We start from the raw sequence: 14,292 nt of genomic DNA, 5'->3' as shown, positions 1-14,292 counted from the left end.
CAATTCTGATTGCCAGAAGTCATGTGCAGTATTTATTTTTTTTTAATCACTCCAGGCAAGTACTTTGATAAATGTATTTTACATTATATGAAAAACTTTAAAAAAATGAAATATGGAAACAAAAGAAAAATGATGAAAATTTTTTCACACATTAATTTGATAGCAGAAGCCCTACATAATATTCTCCTTTCAAAATTTGTTAAAAATAAAATCTACGTACCATTTAAGGGTCATGATACATGAGTGATTGTTTCTGTGACATCTATGAAATAAAAACATAATCCACACACTTAATAACATTATGACTAGCTTGGTAGCAATTAACTTGGCACTTTTGGGAACCGAATCCACCACATTATTAAACATACAAGATGAGGAATTATACTATTCTTCGAGAAAAAAAGTTCTATAGATTAAAATGAAATTCAATCCCTGCTACAATATCCATTAGTTGTCTTTGTCACATCCCTATCATCTTTATTGGCCTAGTACTTATCATGTGTTCAGCAGACAGAAGGTACAAGAGTGCTTTTTTCCTTTTTCCAAATACTTCATACTTTTTTTTTCCTTTTTAATATGCATGTACGGGAAAATATTGTGCACTACAAAAAGAGCATGTTTCATTTGATGAATTAAAATACATAATATCAAATCAAGGACATGTAATATGCTCGGCGTCACAGTGAAAACAGAGCAACTTTTTTTAGATAGTACGATGTGATATGGTGTACCAACAATCCTCACAATGGTCATTTTCTCAAAAATTGTATCTCCATCAAAATGTTAAATTATCTCTGCCTCTAGGATGGAATGACTTCTAGAGTACGTTGCTTTATTTTGAAGCAAAATACACAAGTTAAAGTGAAACTAATCCATGTTAAGAATGAAGGTATTGTCATGTTATTTGAATGCAGTCTTTCCATCCAACGGTTGAAGTACTTTATCTGATTTTTTTTTCTTTATGAAGTACAAGTTTCCCAACATTATGAAATAATTTGCAACAGACACACACTGGTTGTCAACATAATTTGCTTTAACCATAAGATTCTCACATTCAGTCAATGAAATCTGATGCATTCCATGTTTAAAGGGATGGTACAGTATTGGTGGAGATGAGAATTGGGATTTAACTTTTTGCGAGATACCAAGAAAACACTTATGACATAGTACAGAGCATAGGAATTCAAAGTTTATTTGATGAAAATCGTGTTTGGAATGACTGAAACATCCAAAAACAAAGTAAAACAAAGCGATCGCAATAAAGTGTGGGTCCCACACTTTATTAGAATCGCTCATTTTTGGATATCTCGGCCATTTCAAAACCAATTTTCCTCAAAAAACGTTAAATTCCTTATAGAATTACATGCTCTTTCATATTTCATACGAGGTTTCTCATTATCTCACCAAAAAATGTTAGAAACCTGAAATTAGGTCTCAACCAAAGCTGTACGGTCCCTTTAAAGATGTGCAACAAAAGTAAAATACAGTAGCAGAATGTGTCAATCTGTCTGTCCATCTTTCTCTCTCAGTATTATCTGACATACACAGATACACATGGATACATACATGCACACACACAAACCAAGATGCAGAAAACAAAACTACTGGCAGCAACTTCCAACTTAACAAGTAACATTACTGCTGCAAGTTATGTTTATTTCTGAAGCAAAGGTCAAGAGAAATGGTATGTACAAGCTCATTTTACATTCATTGATAGCCATACAACATTGCTATCACGTTACAGGTAACCAAGTGGGGCTTTGGCCACCTCCCACTCCCTACATCACAAGTGTGAGCATGTGAAAGGGGACATAAATTCAACGCTATGCACTGATGTCCATATTATCAGGATATATATGGTATTATTTTCAACATGCCGTCAACATGCACACAAAAAGTGTGGCTTCTCTTTACAGCATATCCCTGTACAATGTATGTCTGCACTGCTTCACACCAGCAGTGCATCAAACAAGGAGGTACATACCATAATTTATGACAAAGAGCACAGTACACCACTTACGGATCAATGAGCAGCATAATAAAAAGGGATGGTACAGTATTGGTGGAGATGAGAATTGGGCTTTTAATTTTTTGTGAGATACCAAGAAAACACTTATGATATAGTATAGAATATAGTATAGAACATACCGTTTTAAGAGGAATTCAAAGTTTATTTGATGAAAATCGAGTTTGGAATGACTGAAACATCCAAAAACAAAGTAGAACAAAGCGATTGTAATAAAGCATGGGTCCCACATTTTATTAGAATCGCTCTTTTTCGGATATCTCCGCCATTTCAAAATCAATTTTCATCAAAAAAATGTTGAATTCCTCATAGAATTACATGCTCTATCATATTTCATAAGAAGTTTCTCATTATCTCACCAAAAATGTTAGAAACCTGAAATTAGGTCTCAACCAAATCTATATGATCCCTTTAAGGTCACCGTCAACAACACAAAATCACATTTTGTGTCAATGTGTAAGTCTCAAAGCAGACCTACATTGTACTCCGCTTGATGTTGAGAACCCGAGAATGTGCCACTGATGAATGAGATAGCTTTGCTGCTTCAAAAAACAGTGAACACAAAGCAGTATTACCATGCAGAAATGTACCATGCATCACACAAATTGCATTTGATCAGCTAATTTCTGTATCTAAAAGAATCTTGTGCTTTTGTGTGTACTGACTAAAATGAATAATGAAATTCTAATCAGAAAAAAAAATAAATAAAAATTTAAAAGTAATGGCTCCTGCATCTTTTTTCGCCGAGGCATAAAAAGATTTGTGCTTCAATTCACAACCACCTCCATTTACCACGCTATTGGTCTTTGTGGTAACAGAAAATTGACAGTGTTCAACAATGCAAAAATTGGTTTGTTAAATACATTCTGTATCACCAACTCTGTTGAAGAAAGGAATACACTGCTGAACTACAGCAGGACAGAAGAAATACACTCTGTATGTACCAAGTAGGGATATTGCTGTTAAATGTAGAGTGTGTGCCAGACATAACTTATTTGCATGGGCAAACAGGATATTTATATGTAAGCCTTTTGCCATTGTTGCTTGAAACTGGAAAACATATACTGGGGGGGGGGGGGGAGGGGGGGGGGGGGGGACTGGAGTTGGATTACATTCCGGGCTAGAGAACCACTTGGCAGGGGCATCCTCCCAAAAAGTGTGTGTGGCCATCAATTCTGATTACATGATGAAAATCCAGAACATAAAGTTGGGAATTTTCAGAGTTTTTCTTTATTTTTCCCTTTTCCAAGATTCTTGCTTTTGCACAGTAAGTCAGAAATAGATGAATTCAAATACAAATGTGAAAAAGTAATTCTACAATGTATGCTGAAATGGAGTAACCATGGTTTCCACAATGTCCAACAAATTTCATGGGGAATAATAAGGCACATCTCAAAGTGTTCACATCAATATAAAGGTATTTCATGTATTTTGTACGAATTCTTGCACGTAAGAAAAAAATCTTGGTTAGCTTCTTGTGAGATTGTAAGGAGCCATCATGCAGAGCGAAGTACCAGGTACATTGTACGTCATCGGTTTATACTTCCAACTTTTTCATACAGGACAGTTTGGCTATGTATCGTGTTTACCAATACTCTATCGGTGCTCTCTAAGCCAAAATGTGATGATGTCTTGTTCAAGACTCTGCACATACAGTAAGTCATTTTCCTTATATATACCCAGCGATACTGTAACCCGTTGAAGACTAGTCTTGAGTATACTCGGACATGTGTCTATGGAAAATGCAAAATCAGTTCATCTTAACGCAATTTGCGAAATTATGTGCAGGTAGAGGGCACACATGATACACAGAAGATGCTTGAACTTTGATGTCACCTCACGACAGAACTTACATGCATTTCGAATGATGTAATCTACACATCCCCTGCATTGATGAGACATGTGAATATCAGCATAGCTCACATCCAGTGATATACAAGGTACATTGTACATTGTATATACAAAAACATTTTGTGTGTAAAGCTAGCATTCTTGCAAATACTCAAGCATCATTTTCGTGAAGGTTGTTGATGGGGATGTGTGAAAATTTATTGAGCTGCTGGAAGTTTTCCCGCATGGTATAAGCATATACATTGTACGTGTACCACTGGTGACTCTCATATGTACTTCTCTGCAAATGGACATGCAATGCTGTGCTGCTAATTTGTATCCACTGGGTTCTTTGTATATTTCATATCTTTATTGGCAACATTAGCTCACTTCCTTAATAGATTACAACTTCTGAACTACAAGATTTCATATGTACACTGTACATGTACATACATTGTGTAGATACCATGGTACACAGAGTAAAAGTAGCAGCTTGTCCTGAACAATGTTTAACATCATCTACAATGTAAGTAACAAATGTTTATGTGCAAATGTCAACCCCTAACTGTACAGAGAGAATTAGACTGTTGGGTGTGTCCACATGGTTGTGTTTATTCCACGATGTACAGAAACCACTTTTCACTGTATGTGGTCACAGCTTTTAATAAGTACTGGATTTGGAAATGAATATGTTAATTTTCTCAACAAAGGATAACTATCACATATCTCAAGTATTGGTAGCTTTTAATGGATGCATTGTGTAAACCCTGTAAGAACAATATGCAAATTAAGTTGAATGCCTCAATGAACTTTTACTTGCCTTAAGTCATTCTCTTGAAACAATGCTTCATCCTTTCCATAAAATATATATCTCTACAGAGAAATAAGAAAATAAAGTATACATTTTAGTCTCTTTTCATTCCTTTTTCATCACTCACTTCTCTCCTCTAATCATTTCAAATCATATTTGAATTAATGAATCAATAATATCAATAACAATTTCATTGTATTGTCCACTGAGCATAGACTCAACTTTGCTGTTCTAACTGAACAACAGCTTCAGGCAATCACTTGGTATTATAGCTTGTTTAATTTCATTTTTTTTTTTCTTTCAAGGAGTATGCCCCTGAAACCATTGCTTTACAGTTCAATATACATGTAAATATACACTACATTACATGTATGTAGATCAATTCAGATCTTTGCTAGTAAATGAAATGTGACTGAAACAGCCTTCACAGCTTTCAGTGGTCTATGTTTTTGTTGCCGTTATTGTTCATTTTTCAGTCCATTAAATACATAGGTGAGAAGAATTTTAGAAGATTATCAGAATATCACCAAAAAAAGCTATTTCACAACCACATTAAAAAAAGAGAAGAAATCACCTGGAACATGTGAGGGTAGTACAAAAAAAGGGGGAAAATTGATTATTAGAATAAGTACAGGAGTACCTGATGGTAACTATTCAAAACAGGGGAACAAGGCCCTCTTTTACACTGGTCCAAGTAGTATATAGACCTCTTAAAGCACAAATTTTTATCTTTTCTCTGATTTTATTAACATTTGCCTGCTAACAGGAGCTGTGGAATATGCGACAGGGATTTCTGTCAAAAGGTATGTGTACATCTCTGATATACATTTGGGGATTTGTACACTCGGCCATTAGAAATCACACTATCTGCACTCCTCATGTAGAACATGTTACTGTATATCAACCAAACTCATGATGCCATTTTCATCTCAGACACTCTGCAGTAATCACAGTCCTGTAGTTTTTTAGTCACACCTACATGTTCCCCTAACAATAAGTAATCACTTATCCGGGATCAATAGTATCTATTTATTAGCCACTCAGCAGATGGCCTTCCAGCGGCACATCTCATCAATTCTGACCCGATATCTTTACCCCCGAAGCAGCTCTTTTTTTTCTTTAGGCCTTTCACTACGATATCATGAACTTGATACCTGCTACAGGACAGCATCTTTGGGATACTCTCTTACTAGTATACGACCACCATGCAAGACCATAAACTATTTACAGCCTCATTGTCCCTTCCTGTATGCATGAAAAGTACCATGCCTTCTGTTACTGAGGCAAGTACATAGACCAAGTACAGTGTTGCCATCAAACTTTCATTTGTTTACAGAGTCTGCCGTTTGGTGATCAGCTCATGATGTACATGTACTTTGGCAACATCTGTTCATGCCATAGTACTCCTAGTTTCATGGTGAAACCATGTCTTTGTTGTTCTTTTTTTTTCCACACTCCGATTTCCGCCTTATGTATTGTACATGTATCCTCCTTTTGTATAGTACACATGTCGCTGGATCTATAGCTCAGCTAGAATCCACTTTCCCCACTCGTCTCCTCTTCAGTTGCTGCTTGTGTCGCTTGTGTTGGGCTCCTCAAAGCCATCCCGTTCCGTGATCAGCGCCCTCTCTAGGATGGTGCGGCCCTCCTTGTAGCGCTGATTGTCCTCGGTGGCAAACTCGTACATCCAGCCCAGCTTGGTGTCGCAGTTCTTGCAGAAGACGTCTCGCACCATGTGGCGGCCAGTGATCATCATGCGGTCCTGCACCTCGCTGTACGACAAGTTCACCACCTGCGCATCGCAAAGAGTTACCACAGGTCATTCATTGCTATGGTGGTCATTGTAACCTCAAACATTTAACTTTCTTTTTCCTCCATTTCACTGTTTTTTGTTTATTTCAAACAACACATTACATACACGTATGTGTACATTGTGGCTTGACATTATTCAAATTACATTTTTAGTACTTCATATTGAATTATCATACACATACTCTGAATTTTCTGAAGAAAGTATAGTTAGTGATAACTGCATTGAGAAAAATAATTTCAAGGTTAAAGTGTAATTGTGAAAGGGACATACAGTGGACTCCCGTTATAATGAAGTCCTCGGGACTGGCAGTTTTCTTTCGTTATAACGAAATTTCGTTATAACCGAATGAATAAACAATAAAAATACATAGAGTTGATAATGTTGCGGCCCTAAATTTTATTTCGTTGTAACCGGAATTTCGTTATAACCGTGTTCGTTATAACGGGAGTGCACTGTACTGAGTACAGGTCATTTCAGACATCTGTGCTCCAGTATACAAAAACGATTCAACTCAACTAACATAATGTTTGAGATATACAAATGCAGTGTTATCAAAATGTTCTTCAAACTCAATTATACTGAACAGAATGTCTAAGCATGGACCTGTTATGTAGGTCCATGGTCTGAGGTTCAATTCACAAAAACTGGTGAATACCAGCATATAATGTTCACTGTGCAACTTATTGCCAGGAAACCAAACTTCTGTTGATGCAATTTATCAAATTTTAAAAAAAAAGTTGATTTCTACCTTATTGAAGAGGAAAGCTCTGCCTGTTGACCCGGTGAACCGTGTGGACAGGAGTTCAGCTCGATTGGTGAGATTAGAGTCACAGTTTGCGCAAGAATAGAGCCTGGTGCCGCCCATATGATCGAGAAACACACGACCCATCTTGGCTAGAAGGATCTTCCAATCTGTGAAGGGAATAAATAACAGTACATTGTACCTCTCCATCATTTGACCTCCCTGTCGGGCTTTCCTGGAATAACTTACCACCTGGAAAGCTGTCAAGCTCTACAGCATGTTCACAGTATGCCAGTAGGCCTGTTTGGGCTTACAGTACTTCCAATCATACAGAAAATGGTCTCTCTACTCCCTGTATACCCGTCAGTGCTATCACAAGAATGAGCTCAGTGCTACATAGTATGATCCACAACTAGAATGATCAACAAACATCTTTTGAGCAACCAAACCATGATTGTATCAAAACATCTTAATTCATGCTTTCTTAAAGATAATAAAAAGTTTTGGTACCTCAAAAGCTTCCCTGAATTTCCCTGTCTTGGTTTGTGTTTCAGGTTAAAGTACGTTGTCTGTGAGAATTACTCGCCCCAAAGTGCTCTCATGTCTTAGTAATCATGCAATAATGGTTTCGTACCAGAGCCGACGCTGTACAGCGTCGATAAATATTGTACGAAACCACTGACTGCGACCAGCAGCGTGCAGCCCATTGTACGCATAGCTAACTGCGACCAGCAGCCCCATACGCATATCGTAATGGGGCTTCGCATTGTAGCATTCAGGATCATGACAGAATTAGTATCGCAGGTAAATGTCAACTTAAAATCCAAAAATGTCTTTGATTTGAAGACTTACCAATTAAGTTGAAGTATTGAAAACAGGCTTCGAACAACGTTTGGTTCTGCCAATAGTCCCTTTCTGTTCGAATTGATGACTGAATGTGACTCGGTCGAGAGGACCTTGGGAGAGCTACATACACTGGATACCATGGCCAGCGCATGCGCACACAAACATCTTATCCGTTCATGGATTTGAAATTTGTGTGCATGTTGTGTTCGCATGCACTGGCTGTAGTATTCAGTGTACTGTATGTAGCTCTCCTAAGGTCCTGTCGACCGAGTCATATTCAGTCATCAATTCGAACAGAAAGGGACTATAGGCAGAACCAAACGTTGCCCGAAGCCTGTTTTCAATACTTCAACTTAATTGGTAAGTCTTCAAATTGAAGAATTTATGGGATTTTAAGTTGACATTTACCCTGCGATACTTAATCTGTCATGATCCTGAATGCTACAATGCGAAGCCCGATTACGCTATGCGTATGGGACTGCTGGTCGCTATGCGTATGGGGCTGCTGATCGCAATCGCATGATTACTAAGATATGAGAGCACTTTGGGGCAAGTAAGTCTCACAGTGTTAGTTATATGAAAGGTACTTTAACCTGAAACACAAACTAAGACAAGGAAATTCAAGGACACTTTTGAGGTACCAAAACTTTTTATTATCTTTAAATGAAATATCGCATAAAGAGTCATTTCTCATTGATTTTAGCTCGTTTAGAAATTCCATCATGAAGGTACAGTTTGCAATTCATTCATATAGCCACATGCTAATGACCAAGATCTAAATACAATCGTCTATTGAAAAAAAAAAATCACTGTCAAGAAGAACATTTAACTAAACAAAAGCTAGTCCAACTCTCCACAAATACATATATCAAGGGGCCGCAAAATGTTTTTCAGGGCGGGGGGCTGTACAATATGACTGGAGAGGGGTTCAAGGTCAGTGGTACCCCCAGACCTGTAAAGTGACTAAAAGTTACTGTCGGGCCAGCAACTTTTCAGGAATTGCCTTATTTTGATACGGGTGCGACATGACTGCTAAAAATAATAATGAAATGAAATGAAATGAAATGTATTTACAGTATACCAAACAACATAATAAACATTGTCAATATAGTGGTGTACAATGTAGCTCTAGTCAAAATAGTATTCTAATACAAATAGCAGGTCTCAAATTTCATCAAAGTTGGCTCAAGACTTTTTGAGGGCACACAAATCCACTCAAAAGAGGGGCACAAGTAACAAAATATTGTGGCCTTGCTTTTGATTTTGAAAGAGGCATTCCAGCCAGTGGGAGGGGCTTGGTGGCAAACTGCCAATGGCCGGTGGGTATTTCGAGTGCTGTGATAGTAAAATTGTCAGGGCCAGTCCAAAAAAAAGAACAGAACCAGTAAATTTTTTATGTTGGGACCGGTGAAAAAAAGGAAAAACTGGGTACCAGATACCTAAAAAACAGTCACAAAAAAAAAAAAAAAAAAAAAATGGAAAGTGTGCAGCCCTGCACTCTGAGTGTAAAAATCATGTCTTCTGCACTGGATTGCCTTGGATTCTTGCTTGTTGCAATGAGAATCTATATTGAGATATCTATGCGTACGCGTACACTACAAAAATGTGAACTCCTTCACACAGTTAGTGATGAATCCTGTCGAGTACCAAAGAAGGTAATACTGTATACGCTATAATTTTTGCGTACATAAATTTTCGCGAATTGCCGCTGTCACACATTTTCGCGAGTGGTTAAATTCGCCATTGGGGGACCAGAGAAAATATGAAGTGGCAAAGAAAGTGTGAATTTTCAACTTACTAGCAAATTATAAGAATGATACTAGTTATACACTGCATGAAAAACACTTATCAAACTCTGCGAACTAGTAAGTTAGAATTCAACATTTTTGAAGTGGTTAAGTCCATCGCGCTAGATTTCTGACGAGTGGTACGAGGGGTTGCGATAATGGATTGGCTCTGGATTGACGTGGACTAGCCCAACCACCCCAGACGCTGTTAATACGCTGTGCTGTGCAAATGCTACTTACAGCGACTGGGCTGTGTATACTAGTTAGTAGTTAGACGTGGACGTGCTATATGTACGTAAACAAGCTTAGCCAGTATGGTCTGTTCGGTAAGCCGTGACATGGTACAGACACTAGTCACTACTAGTAGTACTGAAATGTTCGTATCATCAAGGCAAGAGATTTCATTTTCTTCTTCTTCTTCCAGTCTGGTACAGTCCGCCTCTGGCGTATTATCGTACCTTGTGCTTGTCAAGTGCTGGGTGTACAGTGTGCAGGTAATATTTTCGCGTGTTGTTAATTTCGCGAATAGCTCCCGACTCGCGAAATTCGCGAAAATAAAACCCACGCGAAATATATAGCGTAGATACAGTAAGAAGAAGTCTAAAGCAGAAAGGGGAGGGAACGACTGGGCGTTTTATTGCAGCGTGTTTACATTCTGCTGCTGCTCGAATATGCCCGTGCCGTGACTTCTCAGCGTGCACCATGCGTAGCTGACTAGAACCAGGGAGGTCACCTCCCTGCTAGAACTAGACTACACGGCACTGCATTCCCTATAAAGTTTACTCGGCGCAGTGGTGTGGAGGGTACCCTATTCAACACTTCGTGCCAAGGTTAGATCTAAAAATACGCCGTGTAGCTTCTTGTCATTACTATTACACAGTAAACAAAGGGTTGTTAAACTAAATCCATGTGGTCATCATACTTTAAAAGCGGACTTCTCCTTGTCCAAACGTCTCATCTTGGGACATTTAATATTCATCATGGCGGCCAATGACAACAAAACAAAATGCACATGGTCATGGATGGAGTCGAACTTCTGACACTCTCCAAAACAAATCACACCACATTTCACCTTTAAAATGATTACGAGGGTCATCACTACGTAAAATAACATGGTAGCAATATATATGTGAAAGGAAACATACCACATTAAGATGACTTTCTAATAAATTGACGTTGCAGACAGTCCTACGTTCCCGTGTTTCCTTTGAAGCGCATTCGCACGTAGTGCATTTATAGTTTAGAACATGAACACACAGTTCAGAGTTAGAGCAGCAGCGCAGCAGGCATACATTGTAAGCACACACACAAGAGGGAGTATCGCGCTGACATGACGGCTGGGCCGTCAAAACAAAAACAGTGGAGGCTCGAGCGCGCGCATGATGTGCATGTGACCAGCCAGCCCAGGCTCGCGAGAGAGCAATGCATTTTGCCAGGATGGGATCTATCAGCTGAGTGCGCTCCATGAAACATGTAACTCTGCACCTACTCATTTACCATTTTCAGATGAAATAAAAACCAAGTTTTAGCGCACCGAAATAATTCTGAAAGGTCAGTTAGGAATAGAAACAACTATTGTGAAAAAAAGATAATGTCTAATTATAATCAATGATAAGTATTGTTAAATATACAAAATGTGAACAATAGTTAAAACAAAATAAATTGTTTCTCAAATAAAACGTCAACAGTTATGATTTATTGAGGAAAATAGTGACATATCCTTATATCTTGGCTTTAAATATCGCGAATTTTTACATTGTATATAGCAGGATTTTTTATGATACAACTGACCGAATTCGATTTTGTAATCATCTCTTCCAATGGTAAACAGCATCTCCAAAGTCATCACATAAAACAGTGGCGGATCCAGATAGCTTAGGAGGGCCGCACCGCCCCCCTTATTTTATTTATTTATTTATTTATTTTTTTTGGTAAAAACGGAAGAAATAAAATCGGGGAGGGGTGCATGCGCCCCCTTGAATTTTGAAAAGGCGCCACCTCTTTACGGAATTCCTGGATCCGCCCCGTAAAAAATCTTTACATAAATCTCAAATGGCCAAAATCGCTCATAGTAGCTATAGAGATTTTCAAATCCATTCAAGTCCCTCTTTTTAAGTGCGTGTTATGAGGGAAAGTGACTTATAAGACTTTCACAAAAATGCTTGAAGATCATATCATATCAGTTTCGGACATTGCCAGAATTAAACTGAAATTGAATAGCAAAAAAAAAAAAAAAAAAAAAAGGAAGGCAAATATACCCGTCACAGTGTGACAATGGAGAGGCAGCGGTGAGCTGGAAGTTAAGTTGCACTAACGTAGTAGAGACCAGGGGACAGAGATAATTATTGTTTTGAAGAATATGACCGAAAATCAGGTACTAAGGGCCAACAAATTGTCGGGAGGAGAAAGATGAAACAGACTACACAAGGGGGAGAGGGAGAATTGAAGGTTGGAAAATCATGGACATAAGAGAGAGAAGTGAAACAGATTATATGGAATTCCGACATGATCATGTTTTACGAATCGAAGGGAGAGAAACGAAGTCTGTGAGTGATGCGGACTGTAATGGACTATAAAAACAAGAAAAATTGTAATGAGGGGGTGGGGGAAGAGAATAATGAAAGAGCTATAGGTAAGTCGAGGAAAGATGATGGGATGATAAGAGAAAGAAAAAGAAAACAGGAATATCATATCGAAAGGGAAGTGGTTGAGTGGATCCTGGGAAGGATTGCTATGATTGGAGAGAGCTGAAGAGAGTAATAATCAAAAGTTAAGTTCTGAAAACGACTCCTGTGGAAAAAAAGAAATTGGAAAGAATATGAAGTTATATAATGCAGTCCTGGAGGGGAGAAAAAAAAAACCCACTGAAAAATAAACCCTGTTAAAAAAAAAAACCCAAAAAACTGTAAAACCCTTCAAACGACACATAGAAAAAGGAGTATATAGGGCCTATCTATATATAGTTTAAATAATGATTAAACGGCTGAAAGTGTAGATACATGTATTAGGCTTTAATCTACCGCAAGTAAAATATTTTGTAATTTATATATGCACCCACCTTTTAATCACAGTTTAGATGGGGTTTAAGAAAACAAAAAGCTATCTAAGATAAGACGGAAATTCACAAGTCTTATACATTAGATACAATCATGTATTACGTTTTCACATTCTATACAATGTACTATTCATTAGTGAGTGCAAGCAGCAATTATAGAATTTAGGTCGTCGTTTTTTAACTAACTTATAATCTCTTTTTTTTTTTTGTCGAAAATTTTTAGGTGATGTTCTACCCAAAGTGTGCACAAGTTTCATAACCTATCTCTGTGAATAATTTTTTATGTAGATGGAATAAGTAATTCATAGATTGATTTATACTCGTGCTACACAGGTGTAAATTATCATACACCTGTGTAATACGAGTATAAATCAACTATGAATTATGTATTTCATTAACATAAAAATATTATTGAGAAAGAAAATGGTATGTTGCTCTGTCCAAACTCCCTGGCTCCCCTTGCTCTTGATCTTCTCACCTGGACGATGATGCCCGCCCTCTCCCGTCGACTGATGCCACACAACACACTCGACTTGCATTCATTCCATTCAATTACACGCAAAATTAAAAGCACTCAGTGCATGCTGTTGACCAAAGAGTATAATACTAGTAGAAGAGTTCTCTTTGCTGTTGACTGTTGTGGTTTGTAGAACTGCAACGTGAACGGTCGTCACTGAAAGAGAAGAAATAGATCTGTAAAGACATCTACGAACCAGAGAAGTAAGTTTCTGCATTGGGAACTCCCTTGTCAAGACTGATCACAAGAAACGACTATGGGTCCGAATAGGAAGAGGCATCATCAGCATGATCAGCCGCCAAGCAGAGTAGCTCTTGTTATGATACTGATTGTAAATTGGTGCGTATTGGTACAAGGAACCGGCGTAGTCAGCCCCTTCGAACCACGTAAGTTTGTAACCAAAATGGTTTGGTCCCTAAAAACCTAAGTAATGATATGTCAGTAGAAGTTAATACAAGGGGGATGCTAATGTATACTTTCGTGTCCACGTAGATATATCTCAAATTTCACTGTTCCGAATTGCACCATTTCGGTCCTTGGAAAGTGTCATTGACTGTCAATATTAATATTGATCATGCATGTTGACTAAAATTTTGTCGCTCAAAACAAACTCGCTCTTCGCGAGATATTGCGGTTTACGCTGCCTGCACAATCTGGAGAGAACTGAAGTTACTGTAGCCGTCGTATTAACTCTTAAAGTATAATATGTCATTATGCAAATAGGGACGCAACGCGAGAACTATGTTACCTGTGTAGGCCTATGTAAAAACCAATAATTTGCAAATGCAATGATTGTATCACTGTAAGTTGAAAGAAGTTAGTTATTGAAGAAATGCAGGTGTGTGTCTGTCTGTCTATCAGTGTG

The 14,292-nt window shown here is 37.9% G+C and overlaps 1 protein-coding gene across 1 annotated transcript; it reads right to left on the bottom strand.

Moving 5' to 3' along the window:
* Positions 1–3,267: 3,267 nt before the first annotated feature.
* On the bottom strand, positions 3,268–11,093 carry LOC140235997 (protein yippee-like 5). The gene is made up of 3 exons (XM_072315987.1): positions 11,001–11,093; positions 7,229–7,392; positions 3,268–6,459 (listed from the first exon to the last, which is right to left on the bottom strand). The coding sequence occupies exons 2-3, from the start codon at positions 7,367–7,369 to the stop codon at positions 6,229–6,231; spliced, it is 372 nt and encodes a 123-aa protein (XP_072172088.1). The 5' UTR covers positions 7,370–7,392; positions 11,001–11,093; the 3' UTR covers positions 3,268–6,228.
* Between the last annotated feature and the right edge of the window lie 3,199 nt (positions 11,094–14,292).

Source organism: Diadema setosum, chromosome 1 (assembly GCF_964275005.1).
Source record: "Diadema setosum chromosome 1, eeDiaSeto1, whole genome shotgun sequence".
In the NCBI taxonomy this organism is placed as follows: Eukaryota; Metazoa; Echinodermata; class Echinoidea; order Diadematoida; family Diadematidae; genus Diadema; species Diadema setosum.
This window is presented reverse-complemented; position numbering and strand designations above follow the sequence as displayed.